The sequence below is a fragment of the Thunnus thynnus genome, chromosome 3 (assembly GCF_963924715.1).
Source record: "Thunnus thynnus chromosome 3, fThuThy2.1, whole genome shotgun sequence".
In the NCBI taxonomy this organism is placed as follows: Eukaryota; Metazoa; Chordata; class Actinopteri; order Scombriformes; family Scombridae; genus Thunnus; species Thunnus thynnus.
The window spans coordinates 28,811,307-28,832,588 of record NC_089519.1 but is presented as its reverse complement, the minus strand read 5'-3'; the positions used below and the strand labels follow the sequence as shown (position 1 = coordinate 28,832,588).

At 36.9% G+C, this 21,282-nt stretch overlaps 1 protein-coding gene across 7 annotated transcripts in view; it reads left to right on the top strand.

Annotated features, from left to right (window-relative positions):
* Window positions 1–21,282, top strand: part of LOC137180036 (proto-oncogene vav-like) — a 38,023-nt gene that overhangs the window by 14,816 nt on the left and 1,925 nt on the right. For 4 of the 7 annotated variants that reach the window (XM_067585204.1, XM_067585203.1, XM_067585201.1 and 1 more), the window contains 25 exons: window positions 985–1,101; window positions 3,215–3,273; window positions 3,408–3,473; window positions 5,069–5,177; window positions 5,958–6,053; window positions 6,206–6,274; window positions 6,372–6,475; window positions 6,582–6,681; window positions 8,419–8,514; window positions 8,638–8,706; window positions 9,285–9,371; window positions 9,454–9,539; window positions 9,638–9,773; window positions 10,215–10,324; window positions 11,748–11,849; window positions 11,938–12,032; window positions 12,143–12,165; window positions 12,438–12,483; window positions 12,690–12,826; window positions 14,346–14,426; window positions 14,696–14,727; window positions 15,546–15,656; window positions 16,741–16,828; window positions 16,997–17,126; window positions 21,071–21,222. In XM_067585204.1, the coding sequence (XP_067441305.1) occupies window positions 985–1,101; window positions 3,215–3,273; window positions 3,408–3,473; window positions 5,069–5,177; window positions 5,958–6,053; window positions 6,206–6,274; window positions 6,372–6,475; window positions 6,582–6,681; window positions 8,419–8,514; window positions 8,638–8,706; window positions 9,285–9,371; window positions 9,454–9,539; window positions 9,638–9,773; window positions 10,215–10,324; window positions 11,748–11,849; window positions 11,938–12,032; window positions 12,143–12,165; window positions 12,438–12,483; window positions 12,690–12,826; window positions 14,346–14,426; window positions 14,696–14,727; window positions 15,546–15,656; window positions 16,741–16,828; window positions 16,997–17,126; window positions 21,071–21,222 (2,301 nt within the window). The remainder of the gene's footprint in view (window positions 1–984; window positions 1,102–3,214; window positions 3,274–3,407; window positions 3,474–5,068; window positions 5,178–5,957; window positions 6,054–6,205; window positions 6,275–6,371; window positions 6,476–6,581; window positions 6,682–8,418; window positions 8,515–8,637; window positions 8,707–9,284; window positions 9,372–9,453; window positions 9,540–9,637; window positions 9,774–10,214; window positions 10,325–11,747; window positions 11,850–11,937; window positions 12,033–12,142; window positions 12,166–12,437; window positions 12,484–12,689; window positions 12,827–14,345; window positions 14,427–14,695; window positions 14,728–15,545; window positions 15,657–16,740; window positions 16,829–16,996; window positions 17,127–21,070; window positions 21,223–21,282) is intronic. The other 3 variants (XM_067585205.1, XM_067585207.1, XM_067585206.1) reach the window with 3 other exon arrangements.

Below are 21,282 nucleotides of genomic sequence, written 5' to 3'. Positions count from 1 at the left end.
ATTGTTTTTGATTTAAACAAGACATTTGAAGATGTCACCGTGGGTTCTGGGAAACTGTTTCCTACCATTTTATTGCCAAACTGATTAAAAGTCAAAATTGTTTTTGATTTATTTTCTGTTGATCGATAAATTGATAGATTGGCTACTTGTTACAGCGCTACTTATAATGCTACGTTTGTCGTCATTTGAATGTTTAGTGTGATAATGCTAACTTTCTAATCTCTCTCTTAAGGTTGTTTTTGATATCTTGCTATAAATGCTTTTACGTGGCTGTTTGCTCAACTTTTAACATCAAGCCAGTACATTTCAAATAATAATGTTGTCAATAATGTGTATTGTTTCTGCAGAATAAAGTCAAATAGAGCTGCAACGAGAGATTATTTTTATAGCTGAAACAATTAGTCAATTAATCGATCGACAGAAATTTGATCTACAACCTTTTTGATAATCAATATAATAGTTTATGTCGTTTATTAAGCAAAAATGCCAAACATTATTTGGTTCTGCTTTCTCTGTTTTATATCATAATCTTGCTCGGACAAAACAAGACATTTGAAGATGTCACCGTGGGTTCTGGGAAACTGTTTCCTACCATTTTATTGACAAACTGATAAAAAGTCAAAAAAAAAAACCCTATAGATTCATCATTAATGGAAAAAAATGTTAGTTTCAGCTCTTATTATTTTCATTATCAATCAATCTGTCAGTTACTTTTTTTGCTTAATACAGTATGTGTCATGTCAAGATGCGAAGGTGACATCTTCAACTAACAGTCCAGAATGCAAAGATATTTAAGTCACAATGATATAAACCAAAGAAAAGCAGAAAATCCTCACATTTGAGAATATTTTGCATTTTTGCTTGATAAATGGATCATTTATCAAGATCATAGTCAATTATTTTTTCAGATTAATCAACATTTTTTTTTCACTGAAGTAAAGTCAAAGTAAAGTAACATTTGTATTTATGTTTGTTTGTGTTTAGTTCCTGTGCCTGAAGAATATCCGAACATTTCTGGGAGTTTGTCAAGAGAGGTTTCATCTCAAAAAGAGTGAACTTTTTGAAGCCTTTGACCTGTTTGATGTACGAGACTTTGCAAAGGTATCACCAAACCACATCTATCTATCTATCTATTTGTCTATTGCATACAGTAATTATAACCCCTGCGTGAGGGAAACACATTGCACACCCATACCCCAGTCATTTTGGTGTCCCGACTGCAGCTTGCAGACACCCACATAGCCCTAACAGGAAGTAGCTTGGTATCTTTGTCATTGAAGGTGCTGAGTGAACACATGAATTCAGTATTTGACAGTTCTCTTTCACTTTCGGTGCAGTGCAGCCACAGCACCTAAATGTGCAAATGTTTGATTCATGAAAGGAATCATAAAATACAGTAAACGTATAGCTGCCATATTATCTGTACGATTTAATTTACAGTTATAGACTTTACTGTACTTTAGTAAAAAATAGTAAAATCACACCTTGACAGTACTCCATTACAAATAAAAGCCCTGCATTCAAAATCACACTGAAGTAAAAGTACAGATGTATTATCAGCTGAATGTACTCAAAGTATCAGAAGTAAAAGTACTTATTCTGTAGAAAAATTGCCAGAAAAGCGACTGTTATATTGTTCCATATGACGTATATGTTACATTTAGATTGTTTATACTGACGCAGTAGCTTTTTAGTGTTGAAGCTGATCGAGGTGGAGCCAGTTTTACATTCATTATGTACAGTTTAGACAGGTCATAAGAAAAAGTTCTGCTACCTAAATTTGTTTTTTTTTCATTCTTTCCTTGTGACTTTAATCTTTGCTTTTTTGTGAAATATTTTAATTATTTTACGTTATTGAGCCTGAACATTTGAAATGAATTAAATGAAACCATGTGTGAAGTTTAGAGGGGAAATGAGTCTTTGGTGGAACATTGACTCCTAGATACCTTAAATGGAGACACATCTAAACGCTGCTTTTTTTTAAAGGGATCATAAGGGGACAACTGGTTTAATCTTTTATGGTTTAATTGTAAGTTTAATTTAAGGATTTTATAAGCTCATCGTGTGTTTTATTAATGTCAAATCTTAAGTCTAATCTGAAGTGAAAAAGTGCAATAATTCCTTCTGAAATGTAGTGAAGTAAAAGTTTAGAGTAGCACTAAATGGAAATACTCAAATAAAGTGCAAAGACCTCAAAATTGTGATAAATGTACCTAATTAACTTTCATCATTGATGATTTAATAATGATGGCACTAAGGTAGTACGTGTTTTGGTAATTCAAGCTACAGTGACAAGTTTTACTTTACTGTACTTGCTTCAGAATAAAAAATAATATTTTCAGATGGACCTGGAACAATCTTCCTTTCTGCTCTAAGACAAAAAAAGCTTAATCTGCATAGTTTATCGTTTCATGCCATTAAAGCCTTGTTGGAGAAGAGTTCCAGTAGAGCTATATTCAGGCCATTCAGATGTTCTGTTCAACTTCTCCTAAAGACTCTCACTTCTTGTTACGTCTTTCCTTCTCTCTCTCTTTAAAAGAAAACAGAAATCCACCAGAAGTGTCATGAGTGACTGACCTTTTTTTTATTCATCTCTGTGACACTGAGACAAATTTAAAAAAAATAGCACATGCATACACATGCAAAGTAAGTTTGGGCGATCATGGAGAACTAACAATTATCAAACCCCTGTATCCCCCCTCACCACCCACCCCACCTTCCCAACAGTGACCCCATATACACCCCCAACCCCCGATCTCTCCCGGAAGCAGCTGTTTTCTGACTGCAACACTAGAGACAAGAGTCAAAGGTGCTTCTTGGAAAAAAAAAGAATTGTGTGGTACAGAAAACCAAGATTTCATTATTTTCTTGGTGAGCTTGTATCATAGTCATAAAACATTACAAAACATGACGATCACTGACACATCTTGTGGCTTTACCAGGAAGTTTCATTTGAGCTGCCATGTGACATCTTTGAGTTTGCTTCTGATGACATCTCTCATTAAATTGGATATCTGAGATCTCATGATGATGCAGCAGTTTTCCGTTCAACTGTGCTGAAACAAGAGTGAAACCAGTTCAGAGGAGATGTATTCACTTCATGTAAAGTGTGAAACAACTTTTACCGTTTCTCTACCAGCCTGTGTCTCTCTCTGTGCAGGATATGCTAACTTTTTACTTTGTGTGTGTGTGTGTGTGTGTGTGTGTATGACAGGTCATAGAAACTTTGTCCATCCTGTCACATTCATCCATTTCAATACAAAGAGGCCTTCAGTAAGTCATTTCCTTCCTCTTGTGAATAATTTAAGTGTTAATGATCAAGTTTTTTTTCTTTTGAAATCATTTCAGATCGTAAATCATGTGATAATAATTTTCATGTTATTGAAACACACTTCCCTGTCCTCTAGGCCTTTTCCTTTAGGAGGATGCACTCCTGATGATGAGATCTACAGCGGTCTGTCTGACCAGATAGAGTAAGTCTGTTTCTTTATAATGTTATGATGATAAACAAGAGGGAGAAGAGAGGTCATCATGATTTTGAAAATATGTAAGATTTAAGAACCTTTAAGATCTTAGTCAGACCACAAAAATGACAACTCTACTGTACCTATTATTAGGAAATCACATGACACAGAAGATGTACATAAAAACATTATTATCCTGCAATAACTTTCCTGCTGTTGACCTTGAAGGCTGAAATGTTGCTCCATGAAACAAAGTTTTGGGAGTTTGCAGGACTCAGTGTGCGGACTACCTTTTCTTTTTCTTGTATGGTGTTTTTGTTCAGCACCTGTACCCACCTGTGGTTGGATGTACGTACTCTCAACCGTCTTTGCAAAGCTGATTTGCTCCCCCTCAATTAAATGTATGCTAAGTGATGTTACTTGGACTCACTGGTCAAAAAAATTGATTTTCTGAGGAATTAAGCCAAATTTTGTATGTATTTTGTAATTTCTGTATAGCCCAATATCACAAATCACAAATTTGCCTCAAAGGGTTTTAAAATCTGTACAACATGCAACACCCTCTATCCTTAGACAATCAAATGGTATAAGAAACACTCCTAACCCCCCCCCCTTCCACCCCCCCCCCCCACCCTTCAAGAAAAGGGAAAAAGTGAGGAATAGCAACAGAGGAGGGATCTCTCTTCCAGGACAGACAGACATGCAATAGAAGTCGACTACAAAATAGACCAAAATAACAAAATGACAATATAGAAAATCAGGTTGACAAAATTATAGATAAGTTGATCACATATATGAAAAATAAAGTCAAAATGTGCATTTTCTCAGTAAATATTGTACATTTACATTAATGTTATGTATATACTGTGGTTACTTGTTAAACTGTTATGTTTTCCTTGGTTGTTTGGTTTGGTCCACAATTTTAAAACAGGCAAATGTGTTGACAATTCAGCAAATAATTTTTACATTAAAAGACAATCAAGTCTATCTTAAAGCGGTTATAATCAATATTCTTTATAATAACAATCTATCAAATGACAACGTGTAATGTCAGATGCTTTGCTCGTGGTGGTGAACCTACAGAGAATTATCAGCTGACTGCAGCTCCCCTCAGCTTTCCTGAGCTTCATAGTGAGTTCCAGCTCATTGTTTAGCCGTCCTGCCCTCAAATCTCCTGCTTTGGTTCACTCTCAATGTTCTCATAGGCCCTGTTTACATCTGGTATTAACATCCGTCTCGGGTGAGCCGAGTGGACAGCTCTAAATACAGGTGTAAACACACCCGAGATGCATTGAGGGCACATTGAGATCTGATCACTCAGACCACATTCAGAGGTGGTCTGGGCTGCATGTGACCACATTCTTTTAGCAGTGTAAATGCAATGTGTCCTGGACCACATTGAAGGACCGCCTACTCAACTGACGTCCTATCATTTTTTGGCATTAGCAGGCAGCTGTTTTCAGAGAAAAAACTCCACTGTGCACTACCCGCTCAGCACCAAACAGCTGTGGCTGACCTTTGACCTCTCTGTGGAGGGAGAGAGTGACATTCCCTTAATGAAGACAAATGTTGGGTAATAATATTGTGTGTATCATGTGTTTCAGTGACACAGTGGATGAGGATGAGGACTTGTATGACTTTGTGGAGGATGAGGAGAATGAAGGGGATGAGATCTATGAAGACTTGATGAGGACAGTTGAACAACCAGAAACTGTGAGTGGAAATGAACTACTCAACATTATACCTCAAACCAAAAGGGATGTTTGGGCTTGTTGGCAACCTGGAGCTTGGACCATAATTGTGTTGCAGTTCAAAAATGCAAAAAAGCAGTCTGTGTTTTATAATTATTGTTTGTGAAGCCTTAAAATGAAGCAATTTCTACATGCAACCCCTCGTCACTGGTTGCATATGTCTACCGGTTTTAACCACTTCAACCTAATCAATTTATCCTGTTTGTCCATATAATGATGTATCAATGGCAAAACTATTTTTGCTGTGTTGTGTGTGAGTCAAATGGAACCAGTTAAATCCAAAAACAACCAAAAATGCAGCCCGAAGAAGCAGAAATGATCACATCATCACATATCACATAACCAGTAGAAGAAGACAATGCCAACAAACTGTTGAATCAAGAAAATAACTTAAACAACTAGAGCTGCAACAAGCAACCTTTTTCAACCAAAGATACAAAACATTCTCTTGTTTTAGCCTCTCAAATGTGAGAATTTACAGCTTTTCTTTATTTTTATATGACTGTAAATTTGAATATCTTTGGACTAAGAGTCAATCAATTTGTTCTTTAGAAAGTCGTATGCCTATATTTTGCTATTTTCTGACATTTTATAGACCAAACAATTAATCTGTTATTCAAGGCAATAATTAGTAGATTAATTGATAATGAAAATAATCATTAGTTGCATCCCTATTAACAATTGACTGGTCTGGACTCTTCGTATGTCATTTAACATTGTTTGTGTGTGTGTGCGTTTACAGCAGCAGAAGACTGGGGTAGACAAACGAGAGTGTTGCCTGCAGGAGATCAGACAGACAGAAGAGAAATACTCCGAAACACTGGAATCTATATTACTGGTGTGCACACGTCCTCAGTCTGAAGATTTATTCATTTGCACACACCACAGAAAAAGTCACACACACACACACAGACAATCAAAAGCATGTAAACAGACATTCAAGTGCACATTTAAAGAGAGAATAATAACCATGACTTCTCTTTTGTGCAGCACTTTATGAAACCTCTTGAAAAGTTTCTCCTGCCTGAAGACATTGAGAGTATCTTCATCAACATAGAGGTACGGGAGGAGATTATCAACACTTCCGGTCATGTAGACAGGATTTCCTTTATTTATCAGCGTTGTTTACATGTTTTGTGTGTATGTATGTGTGTAGGAGTTGGCCAACACGCATCGTAATTTGTTGAAGGAGGTCCGGACTTCCATCGGAAATTATGGAGCCAAGAACCTCCACCAGGTGTTTCTGAGCTACAAGGAGAGGTACATAACATACACTTATGTACACATACCTTTTCTGTTATATAGTAGCACTACAGATATATATTATATGGATTTATAATATATTTTATATTCTTATCCCCCTCAGACTCTTACTCTACGGTCGTTACTGTAGTCAGGTGGAAACATCGACGAAACACCTAGACAAGCTTTCAAATACGAGGGAAGACATCAGGATGAAACTGGAGGTGAGGAAGACACACACTCTCAAAAGCAGAAGCACGGGGGATGTGTGACTTTGCAATGAAAAGTCATTTTTTCACACATAAGATCAGATATAGATCAGACCAGAACAGGCAGATAATGGGCAGGACATGTGTTTATGTGTTTGCTAAAGAGCCAGATACTTCCCTTAAGAGATAGCAGAGGTCTATTTACTTTTTTCTACTATTTACTAAGTACTATTTCTACTATTTACTATTTACTAAGCACTATTTACTGTTTAGTAAGTACTATTTGCCATTTACTAAGTACTATTTACTATTTACTAAGTACTATTTACTACTATTTACTATTTACTAAGTACTATTTACTATTTACTAAGTACTATTTCTACTATTTACTATTTACTAAGTACTGTTTACTATTTACTAAGCACTATGTACTACTATTTACTAAGTACTATTTACTATTTACTAAGTACTATTTACTATTTACTACTATTTACTAAGTACTATTTACTGTTTACTAAGCACTATTTTCTGTTTACTAAGCACTATTTACTACTATTTACTATTCATTAAGTACTATTTACTGTTTACTAAGCACTATTTACTGTTTACTAAGCACTATTTACTACTATTTACTATTCACTAAGTACTATTTACTGTTTACTAAGCACTATTTACTGTTTACTAAGCACTATTTACTACTATTTACTATTTACTAAGCGCAACTAATCAGCTTAAAAGGTGATGATATGTCAAAGTTGTGTTCACAACTTGTTTCCGTTGTCCCCAAGTAGCCAAAAAATCAGTTAATTCAAGTTTAAGTCTGAGAAATAATTATGTTATCTCAGTTTCGGGTTAAGACTTCAGGTTATAACACAAAGCCTGTGTTATAAACTGAGGGTGTGGAGTATGAAAAATGTGGGCATTTAGTAGGTGGGGGGGAAACATGAAAAATGCTGTTTCAGTGACTCATACTAGGGACTGAAAGTCAAGATTTTTTGTCCTTTTCTGCTTCGATTTTGATCGTTATTATTTTCTCTCCACCCCAACCTTCACACACACTCTATGGAAATCCAAAAATAAATAGCTTGAGTACCTCGTTCAGGTACAAATGGATGTTGCAATGTACTTAACTACCCTAGTGACAAGTTTTACTTCTCCCAAAGGCTACAATTCTGCTCTACTTGTTTTCTAGGAGAGCAGGAATGAAGGGATTGAGCCTCTCTGTTTTTATGTTTAAGGAGAGCTGGATATGGTATGACAAAATGGCTGATCATTTATCCAAGTCAAGTCAAGTCTATTCACAGTATAGAGCCCAAAATCACACCTCACAACCTTTGCAGCATACGACACCCTTTATTGATAAACCTTAATCCGTTCAAATGGAACTGGCCTTCCTTGCGTATATGTTAATGTTGTTTTCATGCAAGTTAGTGTCTTTTAACCTGCCATGTGTGCTGAGCTCTTATCTTTGACTGTACATTGAGATCACATCATGCAAAGAGTCTCTATGCTTTGAGTAGATTTGACAAATATTAAATCATGGATTAAAAAGGAATAAAAGAAGAGTAATAACTGATCTTGTGCGCCATTTGAGGAGTCCTGTCAACAGTTGTACAGATGTGGCTTAAATAATGGCTGTCTATATGGGAAATGCTTTCCAGGCTAAAGGGGACTTTCTCTGTTTCAGTACTACAATATCCTCTTAACACATATGTGTCATGCTGCTCTTGTTCACTTCCTTTTCTCTCTCAGGAGTGTTCAAAGAGAGCCAATAGTGGACGTTTTTCTCTCAGAGATTTACTCATGGTCCCTATGCAGAGGGTCCTCAAATACCACCTGCTGTTACAGGTATGTTTGTACAGATGTGTGTGTTTCTGTGTGTGTCAGTGTGTGTGTGTGTGTAGCATATTAATTTCTTAGCTTAATTTTATCCAGCAGCTATAATTTGAGGTGGTTTGTTTGTGTCTGCAGGAGCTGGTGAAACACACCACTGACCCTACAGACAAGGAGAACCTCCGCACAGCTCTTGATGCCATGAGAGTGAGTGTGTGTCCCCTTACATACTGTTCATATTCCTACCCTTCACCTCATAATTAGTCTCTATACCAAACTTCTGAACCACAAATCTATTTTTTATTTATAAATCCGTCATCAGCCATATGTAAGTGGGTGATTAATCCCTAATGAAGGTTTCAGAGAGCTGAGAGAGAGTGTATTCTTTAGGTTTTATCCCATTTATTTATGGAGAGAAAACACTCACAATCGCATGATATTGTGGCACCTAAAACATGAGAACATATCAATGAATGTTATTGAATGTGAAGAATGCAACAGCCATTTTTTATCAGTGACATTTGAATTTTTCTATGTAAAAAATATGTATCAGCTGCACAAAATAAAAAGGTTGAAATATGTCCAACATTTTTTTGTATTCTGGGTCACTTTAGGAAAATTTATAACATGTCTGGTTAAAATAAAGGTGTTTAAGGTGTTTTTACTGGTCTCAGATGTACAAGTGGGTAAAAAATTGACCTGAACAGTACAGTATAAGAGGGTTAAATCTGTGATATTTAAACATTTATTCATTTGTCTTTGTGTGTGTGTGTGTGTTTTTGCAGGACCTGGCGCAGTGTGTGAACGAGGTGAAGCGAGACAATGAGATCATCAGACAGATCACCACCTTCCAGTTGTCAATAGAAAACATGGTAAGGCCACAGTTTTCATTTTGAATCTGTTTCTCTTAGACTGTCATTTTGTTGATTTATTCTCCTCTCCTCTGCGCTCTAGACTCAGTCTCTAGCACTCTTCGGTCGCCCCAAGATCGACGGAGAGCTGAAGATCTGCAGTTCGGAGAAAAAGTCTAAACAGGACAGGTGAGTTTTGTTTATGTCTCAGTGTTTTTTGTTTTTTTTTTCTTGTGTTAAAAGCTGTTTTTTTACCTTGTGCTGGTGTATTTTGTTGTGTTTGTCAGATATGCATTCCTCTTCGATAAGGCCATGTTTGTCTGTAAGAAGAAGAGTGGAGAGACTTTTGAGCTAAAGGAGATCATTGAACTACAGCACTACCAGATACGAGATGAAACAGCAGGAGAGAAGGATAATAAGAAGGTCTTCTCCTCCTTCCCTTCCTTTCCTTTCCTTTCCTTTCCTTTCCTTTCCTTTCCTTTCCTTTCCTTTCCTTTCCTCTCATTTGATGAAAGGTCCTGTCTTTTTCTTGCCTTCCCTCTTCTTCCCTCTTCTTTCCTTTCCTTTCCTTTCCTTTCCTTTCCTTTCCTTTCCTTTCCTTTCCTTTCCTTTCCTTTCCTTTCCTTTCCTTTCTGTTCTGTTCCTTGCCTTGCTTCTTTTCCTTTCCTTTCATTTTATTTCCTTTTCTCTCCTTTTCTTTCCTCTCCTTTCAACATTTTCATCTTTTCTCCTCACCTCTTCTTCACTTCACATCCTTCCCTCTGTAGCACCACTAATTATACCAAAATATACTGTCTAATTATAGTAGACAACTATAAGGCTGACAATGTGTGTGTGTGTGTGTGTGTGTGTGTGTGTGAACAGTGGTCCTATTTGTTCCTTCTGCTCGACTGCTATGGGAGGTGCGGGTACGATTTATTCTTCAAAACCAGAGAACTGAAGAAGAAATGGCTGGAACAGTTTGAGATGGCTCTGTGAGTTACCACATAGACACAAACATACAGTTTACACACATGGAAATACACAAACACAATTTTCATAAATGTAGCTACAAAGTTTGACAGTAATTTCCAACTTTTGCTGGTTCAGTATTTGTTTTTATGAAGCTTCTTAATGATAACTTGCATTATAACATTTTATACACATAGGCCTATATACATACAGCAATGGACAAAAACAAACAAACTGACAAACATGCACAAGCAAAAAAACCAAAAAAACAGCAACAACAACAAAAAAGAAATACAAAAAAGCAAAGAGACAAAGACCATATAGAAGATTCATGACCAATATATTGTTTCATTGATCTGAGAGCCATCTAATAATGAATGCAGCCACTCAGCTTTATATTTTAAAGGATAAGGCTGGTGATTTTCTATATTTTCTTACTGTCCACAAATCTCATGTGCAGAGCCAAACCAGCAATGAACTCATCTCACTTACAAGTATTGTATGTGTATCCAAAGCCTGATATATCGTATTCCTCTGTGCCGTATACCTCCATCGTCCAAAAACTATTAAGAACACATCAGTGAGTCATACCATTGCACTGGGGGATATGTTCCTTCACCCCCGAAGTGTGATTACTGTAGGTTGTTTAGAAACGGCGCCAAGGAGCGATAAGATCGTATCTCTCAACAGAGAGACAACAGAGCTCTACAGCACAGAGGAATACGATATATCAGACTTTGGATACACTCACAGTACTCGTTAATAGGATGAGTTCATTGTTCGTTTGGCTCTGAACATGAGATTTGCTGACTATAAGAAAAATACAGAAAATTGCCAGTCATATCCTTTAAGTGTTTCCTGCAGCCTTTACATAAAAACTGTAGAGTCTTTGGAATATTTTAAACCAATTATTGTGTTATTTTAACTGATCCATGTGTAAATTATTGAATGTAAAATCAAGAATTGAAAATTTACTTCTTAGTCAGCGGAGAGTTTCAAGAACAATCTGTAAGAAATGAAACAAAACCACATCAGTGGGGAAACAGGGAACTGTGTAAAAACGGCTGTAGACGGACAATGAGTGGACGTGACACTTATAGGTTTGTGTTGCAGTTTTGCTGATTGCTGAGCTCTACAGGAAATGAAGGGACGTTGCGAAATTTGTTGATCATGTTGCAGTCTGACTCTATTGAGTTGCTGTCGCTGTCTCAGGATTATCAACATAAGTTCCTTTTAGACACAAACCTCCTTACATAAATGTAACAGTAGTTTGACATGTTGGTCTCATGTCTGAATAAGGGTCATGTTACATAAAACTAGTAGCATGTCAGACCTATCTTGACTCAAGACCATAGCAACTAGTCAAACTGCCAGAGTAAAAAGTAAAAAAAACAGCTCTGTGAATCCCCCCAGCATGGTTGAAACGGTTGTATTTCGTGTTTGCAGATCAAATATGTCTCCGGAGAACTTCAACGCCAACAACCATGACTTCCAGATGCACTGCTTTGAGGAAACCACCTGCTGCAAGGCCTGCTCAATGCTGTTAAGGTACTTTTATCTCACTTGCTCTCTCTCTCCTCTCTTAACTCCAATTTAAAAACAAGCAACTGAGGTCAAATCTATCTGTCCTCCGCAGAGGGATATTTTTCCAGGGCTACCGTTGCACTCGCTGTAAAATGGCTGCACATAAAGAGTGTTTAGGCAGAGTCCCTGCCTGCGGACGCAACTCAGGTCTGTATAAGTGAGCGTGTTTATCTGTAGTAATCACCTCTAATTAGTGTAATTATCATGGATTAGTGTGATTATCACCTCTTACATTGATTGTCCTCTTCCAATTTCAGACCACGCGGGCACTGTGAGGAAGGTGAGACCACATGTACCTTTGACATTGTGAATATGTTCAGGCAGAAGTGATAAATAAGCTTCTTTCCTCTCTCTTCACAGTATTTTACATGTCAGTTTTTAATGTTTTCTTTTGTTAACTCGTATTTTCATTCAACTTGTATTTTATATGTTTTCTGGAGAGTGTTTCCATCTGTTTATGTGATTTTTTCTATGTTTTCGGATTATGTATTGTGTGTTATACTGTAACTCAAGGTATGATTGCTGCAGTTCTTCTGTCTCTTGTTCCTTTAGAATAAGACACACAGGTCCTCCGGGCAAACCGGCGTCGGTAAGAAAGGCATGATAAGTTTAATCGATCTTGTTTACAATTAAGTAAAGAAAATTAGGACATTTATTTGTTGTTATTAAGTTAATTCTCCCATGCAATCTTCCTGAATGTTAAAGAGTAAATATTTGATGGATTTAAAATGGTTACATTGCATTTCAGATCTCTTTTCTCATATCTCAACGTCTCCTCTTTCCCCTTGTCACTCTCCCGCTCAGGATTTCCTAAGATGGAGGTGTCCCAGGAGTATTATGGCTTGCCGCCGCCCCCTGTGGGCTTCGGCCAACCACTTCACCTCTCCAAAGGCGACATCATTGAGCTGACCCGGGCTGAGGCTGACCTGCCATGGTGGGAGGTAAAGTTAAACACCAGTCACAACCACATATACACGCTATAGTCTAAAGGATGAGGGGGGTCACACATTATTTTGTTGTGTTTTTCAAGCTTTGTTTCCTGTGGGTAATGTGTAGGTGTGAGATGCTTTTGTCTTATTCAGTCTGTTTTGTCATTTTCCTCTCTGCAACTCTTCTATCTCCCACTTCCTCTCTCATGCCCAACTTGCACTTCAGTCTCTAAAGTCTGCAGTCTACTGGAGGGTTATGATTTGGAAACATATTTAACCTAAAATATAATGCATGCTGTATTTTTGTCAGCTTAACAGTTTACTGAATATTTGTGAGCACAAAAAATTCTCTATGAAACCTGAGATCTGCCAGTTTATATCACTGTAACAGTGATTATATATATAAAAAAATCCTATAATGAAAAAATGGGTCTTTATTTGTCAGTTACTGTATGTTGAAAAATCAGTAGAGGCAGGGTGTTTTCTGTTTACTTGTTTGTGCATTAGAGTGCATGTCGGGAACTCCACTGTTCAATATTTGAGATTAATCAAATCAATCAATCAAACTTTATTTGTATAGCACCGTTCGTACAGGTTAGTGCAAAGTGCTTTCCAGATGAGTGACAAGCTGATAATAAAACAGTATAAATGTAAACAGTACAAAGAAATAAAAAAAAACAACACAGGACATAAAAATGATGAAAATATAATAAAACCAATCAAATAGATTTACAATAAAATAAAATAAAACTAGATAAATAGATAAAAGACAACAACACAAATAAATTACACAAGAGGAAATACAACATGAATACAATAAAATAAATCATTATATTCAAAATAGATCTGCAACAATTAGTCGATTAATCAATCAGTTGAATTGCAGAAAATTAATCAGCAACTACTTTAATAATCTTTTAATCGTTTTAGTTATTTTTTTTTAGCAAAAATACCTCAAAATTCCAGCTGCTCAACTGTGAAGATTTGCTGTGTTTCATTGTCATATATGACAGTAAACTGAATATCTTTGGGTTTTGGTCTTTTGGTTAGACAACACAAGCACTATTTTCTGACTATTCATACACTGAACAATTTACCAATTAATCAAAAAATTAATCAGCAGATTCATTGATAATGAAAATAATTGTTAGCTGCAGCCCTGGTGCACAAAGTTCCATTTACAAAAGCAAGAAAAAGTGAACACTGAAAAAAGGATTCATTCATTCGAAGTTCCTGTTGAGCAACCTTTCAAGTCTTGAATGTTGAAACCTCCCCCACAATCACTGCCTTCAAATATATTAACAACACAACAGTAACTTTGACAAGATTTTTTTTTATATCTTTATTGTTCACTGTAATGATTACAAATTACAAAAGTGAAGGATTTGGTATCAGCTGCCTGTCATCAGAAATTTGTTTTAGGTTGGAGTTGTTCATAAGTAACTTATTTATGCTGATGTTTCACATATACTGTGTGTTTCAATGACTGCTTGGTCCGGTCATGTGATTGGTTGTTGTGTGTGTCACTCAGGGAAAAAACCTGACTGTTGGTCAAATGGGATGGTTCCCATGCAACAAAGTCCAACCCTACATCTCTGTGAGTATAAGTGAAGTGAGTAAAACCAGAAACACATACAAATCACCCAATTATAAACACATTTGGGCCTAATGTCAAGCAACTTTTGCATTTAGGTCCTTATCACAAGAAAACAAACAACAAACCAATTATATTATTCATATCCATTATCTGTGTCAGCTTGCACAAGTTGGCCATCAATTGGTGTACTGAAACCAAGATTAGTAGCATTAGGAAGTGAAGAACAGTTACCACCATGACCATATGACACATTTAACCTCTTGTGTGATCTCACCCTTTCCCAGAGGCCGACCCCTGACCTGTCTGGCTTCAACTGGTGAGTATCAACCATAAATAACGTGCTTACATAACCATTTGTACCTTCAAAGCTTAGTTTCTTCCTGTATTGCAGTGCACTGTAATGGGGACAGAGACACAAAAAAAAACAGAACAAGATACTTAAAAAAGTGTTTTAAAGCAGCATTTGTGTCCTGACGTATCATCACGACACCAATAGCACCTCACACCATTGTTTTTAATGTATAAAATAACCTTTAGTTATTAGTTTGCAGCCTATCATATCGTATCGTCACTGTTCTCTGCCCCTGAGCTTATAATAAAAACAATGATGTACTAACTGCAGAGGACTGACAGTGCAGCAAATTGAAGTGAATAAAATCAAAAATAGCTTTTAAAAAAACACATTTAATGTCCTTAAAGTCAACATATGTCAGATTTGAAAATCCATTACGTTGGTGCCACCTGGTGGTAATTTTGAGAATGACACAGTAGAACGGGAACACAAAAACACAAAGAAGCACATATTCTGCACCAGTTTTCACTGGGATATTGTTTAATCTTTCTACAAACAAAAACTTATGTGATCAGAATAATTTGAAAGACAGAAGACAAAATAACTTCAAAGATCCTCTCCGGAAAAGTTTTATGACACAATACAATGCTTTTAATTCAATTTGAATTCAGTAAACTTAGAAATTCATTTAAAAAAAATTGAAAAAAACAAAGCCTTCTAGTGTCAAACTCTGCACAGTGAAGCTGAAACATCCAACTGTAGGAATAAGAAGAAAAACATGTTTTTGAGTTGGGGGAGACTTTAAATAAAGAGTAATATTCTTATTTTTACTGTGCTTCAAGGTTCGCGGGGAACATGGACAGAACGGCTGCAAAAAACCTCCTAATGTCCCGGTCTGATGGAACCTTCCTGGTGCGGCAGAAAGATGGAGGAGAGTTTGCAATCAGCATCAAGTAAGCTTCAACACCATTCATCAGTAAAAGCACAATTTGATCTTCTGACAGTTAGATGTATATTATCTATATATAGTGGAACAAATGTTTTCTTTCTTTTAAGTTTCTGTGAACAGTTTGAAGATGGACTCCTAGTAAACTCTGATTTGGTGATTTGCAGGTCAAAAGATTGTCTAAATGGTTGGGGCACAACTGGGCTGAATTTGGTGACAAAGTGAAAGTTTTTTAGATTTCTCGGTTATATAAAAAATTGTTTCAAGAGTATTTCAATGACTGTGTTAAGCAGGTCCTATAGCTTCAGGGTGAAATGTAGTCATTGAATTTCTGTCGAAACTATGGTTGTATGTAACTATGAGTCAATTGATATGAAACGAATAAGCAGCCGTTTTGATAATCAATTGTTTAAATACCAAACCAAAAATGTCCCAAGTTCTTTAGTTCCAGCTTTTCAACTATGAAGTTTTGCCGCTTTCCTTTGTCGTAAATTGTAGTGAATTGAATACTTTTGGGTGTTGTACTTTGGGTCAGACAAACAAAGCAATTTGAAGACAACCCCCTGGGCTCTGTGCACTTTTGAGGGATTTTTTGATAAAAGGATTAATCAATCAAGATTAATCAATAATTGGCAGTGTAATCGACAATTAAAATAATTGTTAGTTGCAGCCTTATATTTAACCTCAACTCAATTCAGCCTGATTTTAACTGTAGCACAGAGATGTCTTTTTCCCTGCAAATGACCAAAGCGATGCTTGCTTGCCTATGTTGAATGATGACTTAGTTCAGCTTAAATAGATTATTGTATATCTCTGAGCTCAGGTATCACTTCCTGTTAAAGCAGGGAAATATGACCCTCCTGTAGTAAAAAGGATTTAGTACATTTTCTGTATAACCATTGTCATGTGAAAGTAAGCCATGCTTGTAAAAGAGGAAAAGCTCACCACTGAACCTTTTTACATTACACAGACATACACACAAATCTTTGACAAATAGTAAAATTTACCAAACACTAAACTATTTATTTAATGTTATTGCTCTCAGTATTAATATCTCTCTATTATCCATGTTCATCCCTCTGGTCTCCCAGGTTCAACATGGACATCAGACACATTAAGATCACCTCCACTGAAGGCCTGTACCGCATCAATGATAAGAAAGCATTCAAGGGTTTAATCGTAAGTCTTACACCCTCATACAACCAAATAAATTGAGACACTCTAAATCCGCACCTGTCATTGTGGATTTGAACCGCATGTCCTCATCACACACCACATGCAACATCTGTCTCATGTTTGTCACGTTCTCCTCATATAACTGTCCCTCTTGTCTTCTTCTTTTGTTAGGAGATGATTCAGTTTTACCAGCAGAACTCTTTGAAGGAGTACTTTAGGGATGTGGACACCACGCTGTGTACGCCTTACAAACAACCAGAGCAATGCAACTCGTCTAACAACACGCCGAATACCACACCAGGTTCAGTAGATCTCTGTCACTTCTAACCCATAGCTACCGTTGAGGACACCAAGGTCATGTCCTTGGTATTTTTCTGGGTTTTTAAAAAAAAATTTAACATATAGCCTATATATATTTCTTAAAATGTTACATTAAAGTGATGAATTGCTGAAACTACTTAGTTGTATAGTGTGTTGTGAACAAAGGCTGGCATCATCTCGCCAGCAGAGCTGAACAGCTCTGCACGCGCAACTCGTTACGTTATGTGACATACATGTAACGAGCTGCACACATACAGTATGGTCCTATCATTCTGTTCACTCTGTAACCAACATACACACAACACTTACTACAAGATCATTCAACAATGTGTTTGAATACAGGTTGCACTTTCAAAGCACCCATGACTGGCCTTATCAATATGGTATTGGTAAAATGGATGATACAAATCCTCATAGATAATTTAAAATTGGTCAATGCCATAAATGACAGGTCTGGCTATAGCCTTCCATAGACTGTATTTCACCTGACCTACACACTCAAAACAAGTAACTACGAGTTACACTACAGGAACAGAAGCAGATATTGTGTTCAAGATCTGATCTCACAAATTATTAACATGTATGAAAAGAATCAATTAGGAGTTTCTGCTCTGACATTTTCAGTGGCAAAAATATTCACGGTGGGAAATATGCAGTAGACGACATGAGGGAGGGTGAGGGGGGATGCCATCCCCCTTGTTAGCAAAATGACCAAAACGCCTCCCCCTTGTTAACCTGCCACCCCCTCTCTCCATCCCCTAGTAGCAGAGAGAGTGCAGGGGCAGAGGGGTTGTTTAGATGAACATATTAGTCTAGTCTGCCTGACTCATTGAGGTTTGTGCAAATTAGAATCTATGGCCTCAACCATAGATCTGAAATATCAGCAACTAACTGTGCTGTGTATTGATAAATCCATGGCACAGTCCGTGGAGCTGAAGTATCAGCAGATTTGTAATTATGCCTTTTTTTCTTAGTCCCCTCCTTCTGTCAGTTTTGTCTTGGATCTATAATGTTCTCTAAAATATATACTATAAATACTCAATTCTATACTATATTGTAGCCTATATACTTTATAGAGTAGTGTCACCTTCACGATCAAAATGACAAGTTGCAACACGTAGTTGCAGAAGAGCGAGAGGATCATAGAGACACACTGCTGCCTATAGTATTCCCATAACATTCCTATAATATTTCTATGATCATTCAGTAGCGTCTGTGATGCTGAAAATAGACCCCCGACCAAGCCACCTCTGTAACAGAATATTTTAGGGGAGACATGACTACAGATATAGTTTTTAATATAGATGTTTGGTGTAACCAGGGAGTGAAGCAGGTAATGTGACTGAGGAAATTACCTGCACTGACCGCACCACACTCAGCTGCTACAGTTACAAAATTCAAGGTAAAATTTATACCATCAAAACTATGGTGTGTTTTGAAAAATAAGCATCATTAAAATACTTAAAGGCAGAATGAGTAGGATTTTCTTAAAAAAAACAAAACAATGTATAGACTCATACAAAAATAATCCCTCTCAACCATCACTTATGACCCACTAGAAGAAGTGTGTGATGGTGTCTGTATCTGCAGAGACTCTAGCCCTCTGCCTTTATATTCTTATTTTGCTGTGTTCAGGATGTTTCTGGGTGTCAACCTTTGGGTTTTGGGTGTGTCGCCCCCAGCCAATAACAGTGCGTAGGGTGTGAGGTTGAGACTCTATAAACACATAGCGACAGCACTGCACTGCAGCGTAACGCTTCTGGTATCGTTGAGCTGGGGAGGAAGGGCCAACTTTGAATGTTGTGTTTACAAACCACAACCAACAAATCCTAATGTCCACATCCAGTAAGGAATAGGCCTACATAAACTCTGCAATAGCAGTTCGATAAAATTGAAATTACAAATTGCAACTATAATATTATGAATTAGGCTAGGCCTATAGGATAATCCTGCAGTTCTATTGGGCCATTTGTTAAAAATTAACAAATCACTTACTGGAAATAGGCTAATACATTATTGTAAAGTTACACTTTATGGCAGCAGCTTTGAATAAACAATTAGCCTACCTTGTATCACGTCTGTTGTTGTCTACTCCACAAGTGGCCCTGGCCAGGCCTTGCGCAAGGTTTGTGGTGATGAAGGATCGCATCAGAGAATATAGCATATGTCAAAAATAAATATGAGAGAGACGTCTCTTCTGGGTCATTGTGCTGCTAAAGATTTTGAAATGACATTTCCTAATTCTTTTTGCTCTCTGATGCTGCGTCTTCATGTATCACAATCTTTGTGGTCAGGAAATGTGCAGGAAATGAGGCACAGATAGATAGTTGTGTGTCCAGTGATCATTACCAAAATGTGTCAGTGATATCTCATTTATCGCTATAATTAATTGATCAATAATGATAAATACCTCTTCTCTTTATTTTATTGCAAATAAGAATTACATTTACAGTATTTTATTTCTTATATTAAAGGACACATTATTTATCAGTATATATTTAACTTTATTTTAGACATATTAGGCCTATGCATCTTTTCAACAATTTTATACAACTTTCTTGAATCTGTGGAACATGTTAGTAATTTTTTTTGCAAAGAAATAAGTGTGATTCAAATTGTAATTTTTCAAGTCAAAAATTTTCCACCACCTCTTTCTTCCCTTGTACTGAACATGCCATTTTGGTGGGTATACCAACCACCACATTTAAAATTAATTATTTCCATCCATCCCTGCCTGGCTACACTGCACCCAAGAGTAAAAAAAAAGTAATAATTACAAACTTGGCAGTAGGCTAAAGTACATTAGTACAGCTAACTGATTAATCAATGTTAATTTATTACTTGTGTCCCCACTGTGACATCATCAAGGGCAATAATTCTGAACAGCTTGTTTAAGCTTGTTAATCTGAAGACTTCAAACCCTGGCCAAACACCAAGAGTACTGTATTTATGTCATTTTCCCGCAGTACCTAAATAATATTTCAGCCTGCCAAATCCATACAAAGACAAGGTAAAAAAAAACATTTCCATAATATGTCCCCTTTAAAATTGTACCCTCTGCCACTAGGGGGTGCTGCAGCACCCTCAGAAGAACCCATACCTCCCGCATTACTGTCCATGAGTAAGCTATGTTTGCAAGTAAATTGTCTTCAGTACTCATAACTGGACATACTATCTAAATAACAAGTCAGAAATGTTTTCATTAAATACTTTAAACACATCTTTTTTATCTTGCATTTTTATATTGTGGTTGAGTTCAGGGGTCCTGGCCGTAACAGTCATGCTGTATATCTTTATTAAGCTAAAGCTTCTCCCTTTATTCTACTATATTTTATACACTAATTTTTCACTGTCATGCCATGTGTAACTGCCCCTGAACCTCCCTAGCGGGGCAGAGACTCATAACCTCAGTATTTCTAAATCCTGGCTACAGTCCTGGTCACTTCACACACTCCTCCTCATTATAACAATGCTAATTGAGAAGTTTGACATTCAGGGAAATACGCTTATTCACTTTCTTGTCAAGAGTTAAATGAGAAGATCAATACCACTGTTCATATCGAGAGTGGTGTTGATCTTCTCATCAACACTCAGCAAGAAGGTGAGTTTTTCCATGCTGTATTTCTGTACACACAACACCTATTGCATGTTTGTCCGTCCTGGGATTCCTTCTCTGTTGCTCTCCCTGAGGTTTCTTCCTTTTTTTCATCAATAAAGATTTTTTTGGGGAAAGTTTTTCCTTATCTGAATCAAGGGATAGAGGATATTGTATTGCTGAACAGATTGTGAAGCCCCCTGAGGCAAATTTGTGATTTGTGATATCGGACTATACAAATACAACTGACTTGACTTTACTGTATTTCCTAAAAATGTCAATCTATTCCTTTAAGCTTATCCATGTTGTAATATGGTGTTATCTGACAGGGGGCAGCATGAGGAGTTTCGGCGTAGCGAGGGCCAGATATGACTTCTCAGCCAGGGACCGTTCTGAGCTGTCGCTGCGGGAAGGAGACACCATCAAGATCATCTCCAAAAAAGGTCACAGCGGTTGGTGGAGAGGAGAGGTGTACGGCCGGGTGAGGATTCTGCAAACATAAATATCTCAAGAAAAAAGAAAGAAAAAACAAAACTCACAG